Consider the following 18,504-nt stretch of genomic DNA (forward strand, 5'->3'; position numbering starts at 1 on the left):
AGTCCTCACTCCATTTAAACAAGATATATTTCAGCATCCCAGTATTCATTTTGTTAAATTGTCTGTTAATTGTTCAAAGAAGTTACATCAGGGAACCCACCCCTGTATATGCCATGCATTAGTTGATCATGTGTGTGTGTATGTGTGTGTGTGTCTAACACACATGTGTGAGAGCTTTTATTGAAGTATACTCCACAATTTTCATATTTGAAGTGTCCTTCAAATGAAATGGGTCTTCGTGCCTTGCAATCCTGTTTGCTTCCAAATCATCTCCTTCCCCTAGGAAGAGTAGGGGTGGGTAAGGAGTGTCAGGGAAATTCAATGACCCAGGGTGGGGGGTGTGCTAAATGAATAGGGCTTCTGCAGAGCTGATGCCAGAAGCTGTCAGACTCCACAGGGAAAGCAGAGCCAAGATCTCCGCTAATATGCCAAAATTGAAGAGGTTGTTCAGAAAAAGGCTGAATTCTCCCAGCTGGTCACTTCCAGCTTCACTTTATGTATACAAGAATACTGCCAGTTCAGCACTCAGAGAACAGCATTTGAATCAACATCGACAGTAATAGTCACTTATTCCCTCACTTGACAAATAGTTATTAAGGGTTGATGAGGAGCCAGGCATGGTTCTAGATGCTGATCAGTCTCCCAGAGTCCTGCTTTCAAAGAAAATGAGGAGTCTGGTGGGGAGACATGATAAACACAAGTAACATGTGAAGGAGCCCAGGGAGGGTTTTTTTTTTGTTTTATGTAATTAACTTTCTTTTTTAAGAGTAGCTTTACATTTGCAGCAAAACTTAAAGCAAAGCAGAAATATTCCATATACTCCCTGTCCCCCCCGCCAAGTTTCCCTCATGAGAACAACTCACACTAAAGTAGCACAGTTAGGAAATGTGCATGGAGGCATCATTATAGTGTTTATGTGAGGACACTCTATGAGTTTGGACAAGTTAACACTTTTTGCTTTCCATAAGGTTAAAGGAATGAAGCTGATGTGCTACAGTGGATGGTCAGGACAGTCCTATCTAAAGAAATGACATTTGAACTGAGACTTGACATCAGCCACACATGTTCTTGGACAGTCTTGTGGGCAGAAGAGCAGCAGGTTCTAAGGCTCCAGGTATAACAAAGCCCAAGGGGGAGGTAGAGGACAGAGGATTATAGACCTGTGAAAAATAGGGGTGTAGCTCAGCATAGATAGAACATTTCCTAACATGTAGAAGGCCCTGCCTGGGTTCAATGCTTAACACTAAGGGGAAAAGAAAAGAGCTGGGTGCCTGTGGCTCACACCTGTAATCCTAGCTACCCAGAAGGCTTCGAGCTGAGGGTTGGGATTTGAAGCTAGCCGGGGCGGGAAAGTCCGTGAGTCTCTTATCTCCAATTAACCACCAGAAAACTGGAAGTGGTGCTGTGGCTCAAAGTGGTAGAATGCTAGCCTTGAGCGAAAGAGCTCAGAGACAGTGCCCAGGCACTGAATTCAAGCTCCCATCAGTGACAAAAAAAAAAAAACAAAAACGAATGTGCTTGAAGAAAAATGTAATCTGGTAGGAGTATATATGCCAAGACATTTTTTTCTACTTTTTTTCATTTTCGTGATAGTTTATCTTAAAAACTGCATTTGCATCAATATTTAATTGCATGTATATACTTGGATCAAACTCATCCATCTTCATCACTCTTTCTTAACCACCTTCACAGTTTTTTAAATTTTTTAAATTATTAAACAGTTGTATAAAGAGATTACATTTCCATAAGTCAAGTTATGAGTACAATGCACCTTGATCAATGGCACCTTTCCATCATTCTCCTCCATTATTCCTCCTCTCAGCCTTACCCTCAAGTAACATAGTTCAATATTTACATAACGTACATGGAATATAATGATTATCTTTTTCTTAAAAAGCTAATTCTTGAATGTGGTTAAAAAAAGGACAAGGTTTATAATAACCAGTAACAAGTACGTCATATGCCTACCCTAACCTTCCTATTAATGCTTGTTAGTGTATTTTATAAATATTTTCAGGAGTATCATCAATCATCATCTAATTTTTATTTTATTATGATTACTTATTGAGATGGGCATCTTGAAGTGCTACTCAGGCTAGCTTGGAACTTTTGATCCTATCTCAGCCTCTCAAATGGCTGAGTTAGGCTTGTGCCATCATGCACTGCTATATACTCACATTCACATATATATGTGTGTGTATATATAATTAAGAGAATATAATTTAGCCTACAGCTCAGAGTGTAAGCTTTTTCTTTAGCAATTCTGCTTAGAAATGGCTCTATATGAGTGTATAAACAACATCATTAGGTTCATAAATGTGCCATTATTTAAATAACCCATATCTTAATTTATGGACATTTAAGTTGTTTCTAGACTTTTGCTATCAAAATATATGCAATGAGACATATCTTTGTGAAATACGCAGTTATTGTGTATCTCAGAACAAATTATTGGTGTTAAATCGCTGGGCCACTAGGTATGTGATTTAAAAACATTATCCTGGTGTGATGGCTTAAACCTATAATCCTAGCTACTTGAGAGGTAGCAATCTGGGAATCACAATTTAAGGTCAGCCTAGGCAAAAATCAGGTCTTGAGGTTCCATCTCTACAAATGCCTGGAAGCAGTGGTACACACAGAAGGTTCAAAGTCCAGGTGGGCCTGGGAATAAAGTGAAATCCTATCATAAAAATAACAGTCCAGCTGGGCACCAGTGGCTCATGGCTGTAATCCTAGCGACTCATGAGGCTGAGATCTGAGGATCACGGTTCCAGCCCAGGCAGGAAAGTCCGTGAAACTCTTATCTTCAATAAAATAGGAAGTGGCTCTATAGCTCAAGTGATAGAGCACTAGCCTTGAGCTGAAGAGCTGAGGGACAGCACTCAGGACCAGTGTTCAAGCCCCATGACAGACCAAATAGAATAAAATAAAATGACGGTCCAGTGGAGTGGATCAAGTAGTAGTAGAGCACTTGTCTAGCTAGTGTGTGGCTGTGAGTTCAAACCCCAGGACTTCCAAAAAAATAATGGAAATAGGAAACAGGAGAAGCCCTTCCATTATAAATATTATGAAATAAGGTATTAGGTCCATTTGAAAGAATAATCATCAATAGTCAAAACTAAATAAGCTTAGGGGCTCAGGGTAGAGCTCAGAAGGGAAGAATGTGCCTCGTACACAAAAGGCCCTGGGTTGAATCTCCAGCAACCAAAAATAAATAAGTAAATAAATAATAAAAAGCAGAAGAAAGGCTTCAGTGAAGTTCAAGGTCTTCATATTTAATTTTATTATTTTTATTATGGACATTTTTGGTTATGTACAAAAGTGAAAAGATTGCTATAAAGAGCCCTCATTACTAAGCTTCAATAACGATTAACTCATTTAGTTTCAGATATACCTGTACTCACTTATTCCTGCCCTTGATTATTATTATTTTATTTACTTTTTTTTTTGGTGGTGCTGAGTGAGAATCAACCCTAAGGTTTTACACATACTAGGTAAGTTCTAAACCACTGAGCTATACCCTCAGCTCAACCTCTGATTATTTCAGTAAATATCAGACACTATATTATCCCACCCTACATCTCTCAGGATATGAAAGTGACATTTTGAAGGTTAGTTATTATGTATAAAGACTCAGTTCTGGATTTGTCTGATTGCTTCCTCTGATATCACCTAACTTGTTCTCCCTTCCCAGCAGTGTCTGCTGTTCCACAGGGAGGGACGTTGGGGTGAGCCAACATATGAAGGAAGACAGCCTACCTCTGGGCTTCAGGACTGGGTTTCAGAACTTACTATCAGGCTGTGAGACACTGGGCAATCATCTAACTTACTGAAGGCTCACTTCTTCATCTGCAAAGTGACAATAACAACAAGAGTATTTTTGTGGGAAGCTGAGTGTATGGTGCCACCTAGAAAGGCCTTAGTCATTACATGAAGCAAGGAATGAGAAGTCATTCCAATCCCATAGCAGGAGAATGGGGATGGGAGTGAGGTTTGGGTGACCATAAAGAGGGCTGTTCTGTAATGGCGTTGAAGATGTTTTTGCTATTAATTACTGTACAATAACCTTCTCAACCCTAGAAATTCCAGGCAGAGTGCTACTTCTGCTTCTTAGGAGCATAAAGTATCCTGGAGCAGAGAAAAAGGCTGGTGCGAGATGGGGATGATTCATTCATCCCTCTGGTGGCTGCTCAACTTTAAGAATGTGTTCTCTGTGCTGGGATAGCTCAGAGTAGTTAATGTAATAAAGCCCTACTACTAGAGGTGGTTTGGCTGGAAACATAATGGCTACCATGCCATATGTATAGGATCAGAACATACCACCCCAAAATACTCCACTTTGGCTTAGGATTGATTTGAGCTAAAGGCCAATGAGAAGCACTACTGTTGCCTTCTACCTCTCTATCAGGAGGGACAGAAAGATTCTCAATTACTGAGATAACATAGAGTCTCATCAGCCCAGGGATGTGCCATCAGAGGAGTCATAGCACACCTCACTAAAACCCTTATCTTCCATTATTTCCTTCATATGTTTACTGCTGCATAGTATGCCATTCCTAAAAGCTTATCTTCTCTTTTCTTTGTCTTGTTCCTTCTCTACAAATGCATTGCTCTTTGTTAATATGCTATATAAGCTGGGCACCAGTGGCTGAAGCTTGTAATCCTAGCTACTCAGGAAGTTAAGATCTGAGGATTTAGGTTCAAAACTAGCCCAACCAGACAAATCCAAGGGACATATTTCTAATTAACTATCAAAAATCCAGAAGTGCAGGTGTGGCTCAAATGGTAGGGCTCCAGCCTTGATTAAAAACCCCTGAGTTTAAGCCCTAGGACTGGAGGTGAGGGCGTGCACACATGTGTACACACACACACACACACACACACACACACACACACACACATACACACACAAAACCCTTCCCCCTCCCTGCCACACAAAAGATGCTCTGTAACACCAGGCACTGGTGGCTTACATCTGTAATCCTAGCTACTCAGGAGGCTGAGATCTGAGGATAATGGTTCAAAGTCAACCCTGGCAGGAAAGTCTGTGAGATTCCAATAAAATAAGCTACTCTCCAATAAACTACTCAGAAAAAGCCAGAAGGCAAGTGCTCTACCAATGAGCCACCTTCCCAGCCCCAGGGATAAGAACCTTTAACTTAACATTCATCCTCTTAGCAAATTTAAAAATACATAATAAAGTGGGTAATTATAGTGGTGTGCTCTTGTATTCCCAGCTACAAATGGGAGGTAGAAGGTAGGAGGCTGGTGGTTTAAGGCTAATCTTAGTGATAGAGTACCTGCCTACCTAGACCACTAGGACTTAGTGCTGTGTGTGTGTGTGTGTGTGTGTGTGTGTGTGTATGTGTGTGTGTGTGTACTAAAGCTTAAGGTCAGGGCACTGTAACTTAGCTTTTTTGCTCAAGGCTGGTGCTCTAACACTTGAGCCACACTGTAGCTTTTTGCTGGTTAAATATAGATAAGAGTCCCACAGACTTTCCTGTTCAGGTTGGCTCTGAACCAGGATCCTTAGATTTGTCTGATGAGTAGCTAGGATTATAGGAATAACCCTGGCAGGAAAGTCTGTGAGATTCCCATAAAATAAGCTACTCTCCAATAAACTACTCAGAAAAAGCCAGAAGTAGTACTGTGGCTCAAGTTGTAGAGCGCTAGCCTTGAGCACAAAGAGGCTCAGGGACAGTTCCCAGGCCCTGAGTTCAAGCCCCAGAACCAGTAAAAAATAACCCAAATGCTATGTAAGTTCCAAGTTCTAGAGATAAAGTTAATAAACTATTTTTTTTCTTATCAACCTGTGTTTTGTCAGTCTAATTTTTAGAACATCAGGCAAAGAGTATTTGAGGGTAGGGATATATTGTTCCTCTACATATTATCTCCGGAGTTTTAATTTCTTGTTTTGTGTGTGTGTGTGTGTGTGTGTGTGTGTGTGTGCGCGCGCGCGCGCGCACGTGCGCGCGTGCACACGCGTATATTGGACCCTGAATTCACAGGCCGGGTGTCATCTGTTAACTTTTCACTGAAGGCTGGTACTCTACCACTTGAGCCAAACCTCAACTTCTGGCTTTTTTGCTGGTTCTGGCTTTTTTGCTAGTTGGAGGTAAGAGACGCATAGATTTTCCTGACTGGGCTGGCTTCAAACCGCAATCCTCAGATCTTTGCCTCCTGAGTAGCTAGTATTACAGGCTTCAGCCATCATCACCCACAGGCACTTGGCTTTTAATGCATTTTACATATCTGAAACTTCATACGAATATAACCTAATTAATTAATTTTAGAGGTTAGGTTTTGAACTCTTGTCTCAGTCTCTCACATAGTTGTATTACAGGCCTGTACTACTAGGCTAGACTCAAATTAAAAATCTTTTTTCCAGAGCTGGGAAGGTGGCTCAAAGGTAGAGTGCTTGCCTTGCATGCATGAGGTCCTGCGTTCAATTCCTCATCACCACATAAGCAAAAAAAGCCAGAAGTGGCTCTGTGGTGGTAGAGCACTAGTTTTGAGCTGAAGAGCTGAGGGACAGTGCCCAGGCTCAGAGTTCAGGCCCCATGACTGACCCCCCCCCCAAAAAAAAAATCTTTTTCTTTTTCTTAGTGGTATTGAACTCACAAACTTTCCCTGGTAAGGCAATAATTCTACCATTTCAGCCTCACCCCTATTTTGTTTTTTGATATGGGTTCTCATGATCCCTGAACACAGGAGTAAAAGTGCAGAGTGAGCTAGGTCCTAAAAGTCTTTCGTTTATATAAATTTAGAGAACTTAGGTTAAACTTGCATCCAAAGAGCTCTCTGTTCTCCTTTCTCTTTCATTCTTTTTTTCTCTCCCTGCCCCTCCCCACCCCTTTTCTTCCTCTACCCACTTTCTTTCTCTTTCTAAGATATGGTCTCACTATAGCTTAGGCTAGTCTTGAAATCATACCCTTCTTGCCTCAGCCTTCCAAGTGCTGGTATTATAAGCATGCACCCCCCCACACCCATTAATTAATAAATGTATTTAGTTGGTCATGGGCCTTGCTTGAACTAAGAGCCTGAGCACTATCCCTATGCTTTTGCACTCAAGATTAGCACTCTACCACTTTGAGCCATGATGCTGGTTTTCTGGTGGTTAATTGGAGATAAGAGTTTCAGAGGCCCTCTTGCCTGACCTGGCTTTGAATCACAATCCTCAGATCTCAGCCTCCTGCATAGCTAGGATTATAGACGTGAGCCACCAACACCCAGCCTTTTATTTATTTTTAATTACTTAATTTTATTATTGTTATTATTAGTTAAGTTTTTTGCTTTTGGTGGTAATAGCCTTATGCTTACTCTGCAGGCTCTCTACCACTTGAGCCACATCTCCATCTCTAATATTGTTTTTCTAAGTCAGGGTCTTACCATGTGGTCCAGGCTGGCCTCAAACTTTGCATGTATCTGGAATACAGTCACATATCACAACATCCAGATGTAAGGAGCTGCCTTTTAACAGAATGCACTGATTTTGTATGGGCTAGAAAATAAACTGACGGAATGGCAATATAAATTAACATGGCGATATATATTAACAATAGAGCTCAAGAGTTCAACAGACAGTTAATAAGCCAGCTGTTCAGAACAGAGGTACCTACAGGATATTTCTGTTTCTAAAGCTTTGGGTCAGGCATACCCAGTCATGTCGTTCAGAGTAATAGAGGACTCTGTTCAGCCCATAGCTGATATTTCAGGTTACTTATTTGAAATTAAGTCAAATCAATTCACGTATATAATTTCTATTTATTTAGAACCCAGAAGAAAAATAAATGCAGCCTGCCTATTTTGCATTAACACACAAAGTACATTCTTTCCAGTGTCATGCATTGAGCTACCTGTCACCCTCATATCTTCTCATTTAATATTCACACCATACTTTTGGCCTGGGTCATATCTTCACCTTATAGAAAAACTAAGACACAAAAGGTTAAGGAGCTTGCTCCAGGTCAGTTGGCAAATGGGTTGTGCAGCAAGGTTTAATCCAGGGAAGACCCTGCTAGACAATTTGGACTTCGTAATATAGATATAGATTCTGTAGATTTGCATAGGTTTCATACTAGAGAATTCCTTAATGAAAATAGATGGAAGAAGCACTGTATGGTGGCACTGTACAGAAGGCAGAGATAGGGAAAAGTGGGACTGCAGAGAAGTGGGAAAGGTTGTGAAGGGAATCCAGACCCTGCAGAAGTAGTGCCAGAGTTTGGAAGCAGAAGACATGCTTCTAGCCTTGTTCTTGTCATGCTGCTGCTGGGTAATCTCCAGCAAGTTTCAGCAAGTTCCTAAAGCTTTGCTACTTCTTTTTAAAAAGGGGCCTGGGCTAGGAATGTGGCTTAGTGGTACAGTGCTTGCCTAGCATACATGAAGCCATGGGTTCAATTTCTCAGTACCTCATAAACAGGAAAAAAAAAAAAAAAGCCATAATTGGCACTGTGGCTCAAATGGTAGAGTACTATCCTTGAGCAAAAAGAAGCTCAGGGACAGTGCCCAGGCCCTGAGTTCAAGCCCCAGGACTGGCAAAAAATAAAAATTTAAAAAAGGGGGCCTATTAATTTAATTTACAAAACCTTTAGATTCTTTCAAACTCTGGAATTCAGAATGAAGCCTTTAAATTCTAATGCATTGCAGAAATTTACATACAAAGACTCTAAATATTATCCAGAATCCAGAGGAGCATTTAGATGTAGTTATTTTCAACATAATCATCATCTCAAAGTACAATGGAATAGAATTGTTTTTAAGAATGTCTTCTAAACCAGATTATATTGAGACAAGCCAATAATTTTTCCATCTTTCTGTATTCTGTTTAAGAAAATGATCTGGATATTGTTCAGCAGCAGTGGCTAATGACATTAATATCAAATAAGGATATTACTTTTCAAACAAATGAGATGATTTAAAATCTGTCTAAGAAAGTTTATGAAAATATACACAATTCACATTGTCACCAAATTAATTTATTTCCTAAGCTCAAATCTAATATAAAAGGAGATTTTTTTTTTAACAGCTTCAGTGAACAGACTGTAAAGGGATTTAGGACAGGGAGCATAGGAAATAAATATGGTAATTCACAAACAAATAATGGACACAAGGGTTATTCTATTGCCTGTGATACTTTTAGGATGTATTTTGAACAACTTGACTCTTGCTGGTGTGAAGCCAGGCTCACCTCTGGCTTACACCCCTGACAACTTTTCTCCATCTCTGTGTCTTATTACAAACCCAATACCAAGACCTGCAAGCGAGTCTTTCCTCAGTGTTTCTCATAATCGACTTTCCTTCTCACTGACATGGGGTGGGGTTTCCATTCTCATCTGGCTAAAAGGGTCTTTTCCTTAAAATAACCCACAGGGCAAGGCATCTTCCAGAAATAAAGCCTTCACCAAGCTATTTGTTATTAAAGCTTCAGGGAGCCCTTTGCTTACATGATGAAATCTACATACTGCAGTGGAGCGCTCCATTGTTTCAGCCAGGCAAATGCATTAGCTTTCTTTACAGACGTTAATCCTCCACATCCGAGATTCTGCTGCTTGAAATCCTTTGCTTCTTTCTTCTCTCTGCCAATTCATGGCTGTTACCTCCTTTCATTCGGTTTTGAAAACACTTCCTTCTGGATGTTTTCCTTTAGTAGCTATTTAGCAGATAAACAACTCTTGCTTTTATTTTTTATTTTTTTTGAGCTTTTAATCACATTAAGTGCTTTCAAGATAAATTATCCAGGTCTAGGGATAAATAACTTACAAAGATTTTCATTAAGAGCCACCCAGAGTGACTTTGTCAGAGACAGCACTCCAATTGCCAGGCGTCTGCCTCTATTTTTTTTTTTTAAACTAAAGAATTCATACTAAACCAGGACAAAAACCACTCTTTATGGTGACCTCTAGTGGGCACCCGACGATCCTACACAATCAGGAAAAGTGGAGGAGTAAAGTAAAATCCTTCCCAGTAACCAGCCTGGTTACTCGGTTGGACAGATGACCCGCAACCCACTCCACCCTTCTTCTTTCTGTCAGGATTTATTTTGTATGCAATAGTTTACTTTATAACTTACCTGGCTCCCCTCCGGCGGGCTGGGCTGCAAGTGTGTCGGATGTCTCGTGAATGATCCCAGCTGTGAATGGAACCCACTCCCTGGACATCCTGCCAGAGCCCAGGGGAGTTCGCTCCGCGGAGGTTTAAGGGGCTCTTCACCCTCCAGATACTATGCAGCCTATGCTGCAGCCGGATCGGGAGTGCACGGACATGGGGATAGCCAGAGACATCATGAAGAGGATGCTAATGAAAGCACCAAGAAATTCTGGAGGAGGGGGCTGCCAGGGGAAAGGCGATGCTCCCCTAGATTTTCACCTCACTCCCTAGGAAATGTCACGAACGAGTCCAGGCGCGATACACATAGGCGCCTTCTTAGGACTAGAACCCCGGGGCAAAGCGGGGGCCGGGCGCTCGAGCACCGCGCCGGGGGCTGGGTGCACGGCCGCCCTCGGAGCGCGCGCGCTGCCGCACGTGGGGCTCCCCGCGCGGGGAGAAGGAAGCGCAAGTCAGCAGGAAAAGCCCCAGCTCGGGGTGCCTTCTCTGGAGACATCCTTTGGGGAGGACTCCGAAGCCGGAGGGTACGGACTGTTTCTGGAAAAAGCTTTCCAAACCCCAATCCTCACCTCTGCACTACTCACTCCTTAGCCTCCGGTTTCCTCCCTTCGGGGAGAGAGAGCTGTCAAAAGGACCTGGGGTTGGGGTGAGGGGGGGTACCCTAGTCATCCCGACGGGCCGGGGCGACATGAGGCAGGGGACGCCCGGGCGGCGGGGCTTGACTTCCCACCTCGCATCCCTGCCTAGCGGACCCCTCCTGGCCGGTGCGGGCGGGAGCGCACGGCGTCACGAGGCGGGGAGCCCGAGGTCCAGGGCGGGGCGCTGGGGAATCCCAGCCCGAGCGAGCCCGGGAGGTGCGGAAAGGCGGGCGCGGGAGGGCGGGCGGGCGGGCGGAGGGAGGTGAGCGCGCGGAGCGGGCAGGCGAGGAGGAGGACGGCGAGGGAGGCCCCGCCCCCGCCGCCCCGAGCCGGCTCCTCGCCGCCGCCGAGCTCGTTCACTTTGCCTCTCGCCTCTGGACGGCGGCGGGGCGGTTGCCTGAGCCGCTGCCGGAGGCAGCTCCGCGGGGGAACCGGAGCCTTCCCACGGCGTCTCCCCCGCTTCGGTGCCCGCGCTTCTCCGGGGAGGTCGGCGCCACCGCCGTGGAGAGGACAAGCCGGGCCTCGGAGGGGGCGACCCCCGGGCGCGAGGGGCGGCGGCGCTGACACAGCTTGGCACGCGGCCCGTGGGGCGCCGCGCTGGTGCCGGAGGGGACTCCCCGGCCACCCGCAGGTCCCGGCCGCCCCGGGACGCGTCGCTGGCGGCGGCGCCGGACAGCCGCGGAGCCCCGAGGGAGATCGGGCCCCGACGGCGCGCTCCCCCCCGTTTCTCCGCGGCACGCAGGCCCCGCGCGGTGGTCGGGGAGCGGCGGCGCGGCCCTCGGGTCCACGGGGCCCCGGGGCGGCCAGCCATGACTTTCGGGCGCAGCGGGGCGGCCTCGGTGGTGCTGAACGTGGGCGGCGCCCGGTACTCGCTCGCCCGGGAGCTGCTGAAGGACTTCCCGCTGCGCCGCGTGAGCCGGCTGCACGGCTGCCGCTCCGAGCGCGACGTGCTCGAGGTGTGCGACGACTACGACCGCGAGCGCAACGAGTACTTCTTCGACCGGCACTCGGAGGCCTTCGGCTTCATCCTGCTCTACGTGCGAGGCCACGGCAAGCTGCGCTTCGCGCCGCGGATGTGCGAGCTCTCCTTCTACAACGAGATGATCTACTGGGGCCTGGAGGGCACGCACCTCGAGTACTGCTGCCAGCGCCGCCTCGACGACCGCATGTCCGACACCTACACCTTCTACTCGGCCGACGAGCCGGGCGCGCTGGGCCGCGATGAGGCGCGCCCCGCCGGGGCCGAGGTGGCTCCCTCGAGGCGCTGGCTGGAGCGCATGCGGCGGACCTTCGAGGAGCCCACGTCGTCGCTGGCCGCGCAGATCCTGGCCAGCGTGTCCGTGGTGTTCGTAATCGTGTCCATGGTGGTGCTGTGCGCCAGCACGCTACCCGACTGGCGCGCCGCGGCCGCCGACAACCGCAGCCTGGATGACCGGAGCAGGTACTCCGCCGTCCCTGGGAGGGAGCCCTCCGGGTAGGACGCACTTGCTTCTCTGCCCGTTCCAGTCCGTCCTGTTGCGTCCGTCCGTCCCGTCCGTGCGTCCATCCGTCCCGTCTCCGTTCCTGTCTGCCAGGCTGACTTGGTGCCCAATGGGATCCCCCAGCGTGCTCACCGAGGGGCGCGTCGGTCCCCTCCCCAAGCTCAGTTTCCCAGCCATAAAGTCCTGCTGGCCTAGGGGTCAGATGCACATCTGGAGGGTGAAGCACCCAGGCTTGGGGAAGGGGCAGGCAGAGATGTACCAACTTCCCCATCTTTGGAGTTGGCTTCGGGAGCAAATGGCGGTCTACTAGTTAGATTTCTCTCAACTTTTATTACTAGGATTGCAGTCATTTCACCTAGAGCGAAGAGCAGTTTGAAATTTGTACCAATATCTGGTGATGGTAGAAAAGATGAAGTGTTGTTCGGGTGAAATGTGGCCCGCAGGGCACTGCCCACACGTTCTACACACCCTGCCCCCGGCATAATGTGTGCTGTAATGGAATTGCGTATAGTAAAGGAGGCTAATTCAACGATAGATTTTTGAATAATGGATGTCTGTGCTCTTTTCTTTCTCTTCCTATAAAGGAATGGAGTTAGGAAAGTTCCTGACTACTGTTTGGTGCCAGAGATTTACACTGCGACATTCAGAGGGTCTTTCAGTATGGGGAAGGGGGAAAAAATGTCAACAAGAAACCATGTCCTTGGAGGGGGGAAAAAAATCGAAACTGCTCGAATACAGAAACAGTATTTGAGAAGTTGATGTATATTTTTTTTCGACTAGAATATAAGGAAAATGTTTTTATCTTCCCTAAGATCATGCCTAGTTCTCTTAATGGTGATAACACTTCTCTTTTTAGTACAAGTGAGTTTATTTTGCATATTTGGTGGGAGGAATCAGCAGACTAAAGTTGGACTTTTTAAGGGAGACAGCCATTTTGGACACAAAAATCAACTTGTATATTCTCTTTTACTTTTGCTTGATAACGGTGTTAAGATTCCCCCTCAATTCACGTTTAATTCCCCCCTGCACTCACTTTTTAAATTCAAGGTTGTACGTACCCTGTAATCTTCTGATAGGCATGAGTGTGTTAGAAATTGTGTTTCTGATATTACAGTGGGTTCCTTCTATGTAATATTCTTCCTATGGGGTATAAAGATTTCTATATAAATCTACAAAGTAAATAAAATTGTCTAGGACCTCAGAGCCTATTACTGCTCTGCCATCTTGGCATGAAACCCAAGATATATGCTTTGAAAAGAAATAAATTAAGAAACTCATTTTGTTCAGTGTATTAGGGTCTGTTTTCAGTTTACAGATAAGAATTACTGACTTGGTACTCCAAAATTACAATGAACTTAATTTGTATACCTAAATAAATAAATGTCTTTTTTTTTTTTTTTCTGAAATAGTCATAGAAAAATGAGCCACAGATGACTAGTCTTGAAATGATTCACTAGTAACTAGAATTGTAAGGCTAGAGAAGGTTTGAACTGCCTAAGGAAAAAGAACAGGAGAATTGACTTACTGGATTAGATATTGAGGGAGAAGGTTGGCTAAACCAGTGTATAAACAAAAACTGAGGAAGAGGGGTTTGGGGAGAATGAGCAGCCTGGAAATCACTAATGTAAAGCCCTTGGAAGGAAGTGAGAGAGCTGAATAATAATTCTAGGGAGAAGTGGGAGGTGGAGAAGAGGGAGACTGTAGAAGTGAAGGAGGAAGATGAGAGTAATGCTTAATCTGTGTATACATATCTATGTATGTATATAATTATTCAAGTCAGACTGTTTCCTAGATACCCAGATATTTCAGGCAAATACATGTTTTTCTTGGCTTAATGGCCCAGTTTTCAGTTTCCCCTTTGAGTTTCAGTATATGAAAACCAGTATCTGTAGTCCCAAACAGAAGAACTAAAGGCTGGCTAAGTACCACTTAGGCCACATATTACAGAGGAAGCACCTTACTATCTTCCTAAAACAGACCCTAAGTCTCTCAACCCCTGCCAGTTTGTTGTTGCTGAAACATTCTGAAACATTCTGATTGTTTGACTGGGGATCTACCAAAGAAAGCCAAAACTCCTTACTTAGCCTTCAAGGTATTTTGCAATTTAATTATTAACTTGCTCTGGCCAGCACCCTAACACTCAGGTCTTGGTTTTGCCCATTGTCATTTGCAACCATCTTTTAAGTATCTGTTATGTTCAAGGCCCTGTTGACAGTTCTGAGTATTATAACTTCTTGTAAAGAACAATTGATGTGAGATTTTGAGGCACAATTGATCTCTAAGAGTTGAATTGTGCTGAGAAAGCCTTCAGGGTATATGTGTGGGGGTGGGGAGAGATGGAAATAAGCAATCATTGGGAGGTTGTATTGGCTGTTCACTGTCCATCACTGGCCGGGGGGTGTCACTTATATAAGCTAGTTTATGCAACCTACACAATCATGTGGGTCTAGCTTTGAGGGAAAAAAATCAGGAGTCTTGTCTCAGGAAAACGAGCAACATGGGCATAGACATGAAACTTGTATTTTATGTTTAGGGAGTAGAATTCTATGGTAGAGTGAGATGTCACTAGAGAAAAGAAAAAAAGACAGTAACTATTTTGCAGCAGTGTCCAGCTATTGTTTGGTTTATAGCTTTTGGCCTGAATAGGTTATGCATATAAAGTAATGAATTTGGTAAATGTATATCATGATTGGAAAGGGTTGGGGGGGGGTGGTAGTGAGGAATTGAACACAGGAAAAATATGTTTGAAACCAGCTGTGGTATCACACATCTATAATCCTAGAAGTCAGAGGCAAGGTGAATGAAAGTTTCAGGCCAGCCTGATTGACATAGCAAGACCTTGTCTCAAAAAATCAAGTGTTGAGGATAAACTGAGGGGTAAGGTGCTTGCCTAACATATACAAGCTCCCAGATTCCATCCCCAGCACTGCAGAATAGAACACAATGAAACATAATGAAATTGAAGATCTTTGCAGAGGGCAGGGATGAGAGCTTGGATTGCTTTGTGGTTGTGAGAATGGAGAATAAATGACAACTTTTGGGACACAGTAGGAAGAGCCTGAGCTACTCCTGGACATTGGAAAGACACAGAATTCAGGGGCTCATTTTGGACTTCCAGGAACAGAAGAGTGCTCCCTGCTACCTATAGCCTCCCATTTATCCAGTCTGGCCTGCTTACTTATTCCCAAGTTACCTGGTGTCCCTTATTATACCATCTGTAGCCTACTCACCTTACATCATTGATAAAGCCCAACTCAGCCTTTTTTTTCTTTTGAAGCTTTTATTACTGTGCTAGTAGAGGTAATATTTTATCTGAAACCTCTTGAGAGATTGCTTGTTTGTATTTAGTTGGTGTCTATAATAGCCTTCCTAGTGTGGTAGTAATTTCTCATATAAACACACCCTGGCTTCTAAACTAGATTAGATGAAAAGCCCTCAGAGGCAGGTAAGTTCTCTTGTATTATTATGACTGCGTCTTTTTAGGAAAAAATTACTATTCTAGAACAATAAATATGTGTTGTGTTCATATTACATTAAAAATGGTCAGAAACATACTTTGTGTTACATAGTTTGAATAGCTGTTCGGAGTAAGGCAGTAGACTTCTCCCAGTTTTGAAGATTTGAAGAACTGCAGTAGCCCTTGTTTGATATGATAGGATATGATAAATTAGCTCTTGTTTATGAGTTGCAAGAACTTTATTCTCTCGTTTAAGACTTCATTAAGACAACTACAATTTCCTAGAACATAGTGATTATACTTTAATATCTGTTTATTTGAGAGAAAAAGCCCATGATGATTGAACAATGATCATGAATTCTAACCAGCCTAATTGTGCACTGTCCTGGGCACTCTGAGTACAGTTTCATGACAAGGTTTCTGTTCTCATGGAGACATCCATCTGTTGTTGATAGTGGGATGGGGAGACAGACAACACAATAAGCAAACATAAGAATTCCAGAGTGTGGGTCTGGAGGCATGACTCAGGTAGTAGAGCGGCTGTGTGCAACATGAGGTTCTGGTTTCAAATGCCAGCACCACAAAAAGAAGAAAAAGATCTTTTTTTTCAGATTGTGAAAGGTAACACGGATTGAGTTCTAAATGTAAGAAAGAGCCATGGCACAATGGAGGAAAGAGTGTTCTGGGCAAAAGGAACAGCTATGAGATGGCAGTGGGCTTGTCTTGTCTGTAGAATCGAAGGAAAGCCACTATGGGCTACAATTTATTTCAAGGGCAAGTGTGTGCAAGGTGGGGTTGGAGGGAAGCCTGTGGACTACAGCCAGGCCTGTGTGCCATGGAAGGAGGTTGGCTTTTCTTCTAAGCATGATATAGAAGCCTTTGGTTGGCTTGAAACACAGAAAAGATTCTGGTATGTTATCTTTTTAATATTTACTTTCTCCCTTCCCCCCCCCTTTTTCTTTTTCAGTGGTACTATAGTTTGAACCCAGCTTTTCACTTACTAGGCTGGCATTCTATCACATGAACCACCTTAGTGGTAGAATTATTTGTTTGTGTGTTTATTTGGTGGTAGTGGATTCTGAACTCAAGGCTTCACACTTGCTAGGCATGAATTCTACCATTGAGCCATGTCACCAGCTGACTAATATGTATTAAAACACCACTCATTGGGTGGATAATGGACAGAGATGTCAAATGCAGATGCTTCAAGAGGAGGCAAGAGACTGTGGATCTTGGGTTAGGGAAGTAGCAATGGAGAGGGTATAAACTCGTTAGACTTAAGTCCACAATTATTCTATCAGCATGTATTAGCTTTCCATTATGGACAAAATATCTGAAACAATCCACTTAAAAGGAGGGAAGTTCATTTTGGCTCAGGCTTCCAGAGATTTTAGTCCATGGTCACTTGGTTCTGTTGCTTTGTGCCTGTGGCTACAGAACACTTTGTAGTGGGAGCATCTGGCTCAAGAAGGTGCACACCTCATGGTGTCTGCCAAGCAAAAGAGAGAAACATCAGGGCCAGGGTTCCAGGAAGGAGGTCAAAGGCATGCCCACAGTAAACCTAACTTCCTTCCATGGCACCTCCCAATAGTGCTATAGACTGGGGAACGGATCCTTTAATACATGGACATGAGGAACATTCATTATCCAAACCATAGCACTGGACTAGGAAAGCGTAAGAAGCTATTGAATGAAACGGTATTGGGGTCTATGGGTGTTGGGTGTCCCTCCGGCTTGACTGCTTTGGACTCTATATATTGAATTCTACAGGGATTACTTCCCCTTTAGGGGAAGGAGGAGGAGGCTTTGAAAGAGTGATCCACAGAGGCTGGTTTGGAGAGGGATTATAGACTAGTTTCCTTACTGCACAGCTGAAACCTCTCATCTCCCTTTGCAGGAGATCTTTAGTGAGTACATTGAAGCCTTCCTAGATAAACAAATCTAATAATGAAGCAATCTTAGAATGGTGTTGTTCTTAATGTTCTATAGATTCCCCAAGGCAGTTTACTCACAAGTAATACCTGAATATTATTTGTGTGGGGGAAGGGCTTGAAACCAGGGCTTGTACATTGCTTTGGGGTGGGGGGGAGTGTCAGTTGTGGTGCTTAAATTCAGGGCATGGGCACTGCCCCTGAGCTTCTTTTTTTGTTTTTTTGTTTTTTTTTTGTTGGTCGTGGGGCTTGAACTCTGGGCCTGGGCATTGTCCCTCAGCTCTTCAGCTCAAGGCGAGCGCTCTACCACTTGAGCTACAGCGCCACTTCCCCCCTAAGCTTCTTTTGCTCAAGGCTAGTGCTCTACCACTAGAGCCACAGTGCCACTTCTGGCTCTTTCTGAGTAGTTTATTGGAGATAAGAGTTTCACAGTCATAGCTGGGCACTGGTGGCTCACATCTGTAATCCTAGCTACTCAGGTGGCTGAGATCTGAGGATCACAGTTCAACGCCAGCCCAGGTAGGAAAATCCATGAGACTTTTATCTCCAATAAACCACCAGAGGGCTGGGAAGGTGGCTCAGTGGTAGAGTGCTTGCCTTGCATGCCTGAGGCCCTGGGTTCGATTCCTTAGCACCACATAAGCAAAAAGAAAAAAAAAAAGCCGGAAGTGGCGCTGTGGCTCACGTGGTAGAGTGCTAGCCTTGAGCTGAAGAGCTGAGGGACAGCGCCCAGGCCCAGAGTTCAGGCCCCACGACCGGGAAAAAAAAAAAAAAAACCACCAGAAAACCAGAAGTGGCACTGTGGCTCAAGTGGTAGAGCACTCACCCTGAGCTGAAGAGCTGAGGGACAGTGCCAAGGCCCAGAGTTCAAGCCCCACAACTGAAAGAGTTTC

General features: G+C 44.6%; 1 protein-coding gene across 2 annotated transcripts in view; it reads left to right on the forward strand.

Annotated features, from left to right (window-relative positions):
* Nucleotides 1–11,551: 11,551 nt before the first annotated feature.
* The window catches only part of Kcng3 (potassium voltage-gated channel modifier subfamily G member 3), a 47,478-nt gene continuing 40,525 nt past the window's right edge, over nucleotides 11,552–18,504 (forward strand). The window contains exon 1 of one of the 2 annotated variants that reach the window (XM_042675544.1): nucleotides 11,552–12,216. In XM_042675544.1, the coding sequence (XP_042531478.1) occupies nucleotides 11,552–12,216 (665 nt within the window). The remainder of the gene's footprint in view (nucleotides 12,217–18,504) is intronic. The other variant, XM_042675545.1, reaches the window with a different exon arrangement.

Source organism: Dipodomys spectabilis, unplaced genomic scaffold, assembly GCF_019054845.1.
Source record: "Dipodomys spectabilis isolate Male_0828 unplaced genomic scaffold, ASM1905484v1 ptg000026l, whole genome shotgun sequence".
Lineage (NCBI taxonomy): Eukaryota > Metazoa > Chordata > Mammalia > Rodentia > Heteromyidae > Dipodomys > Dipodomys spectabilis.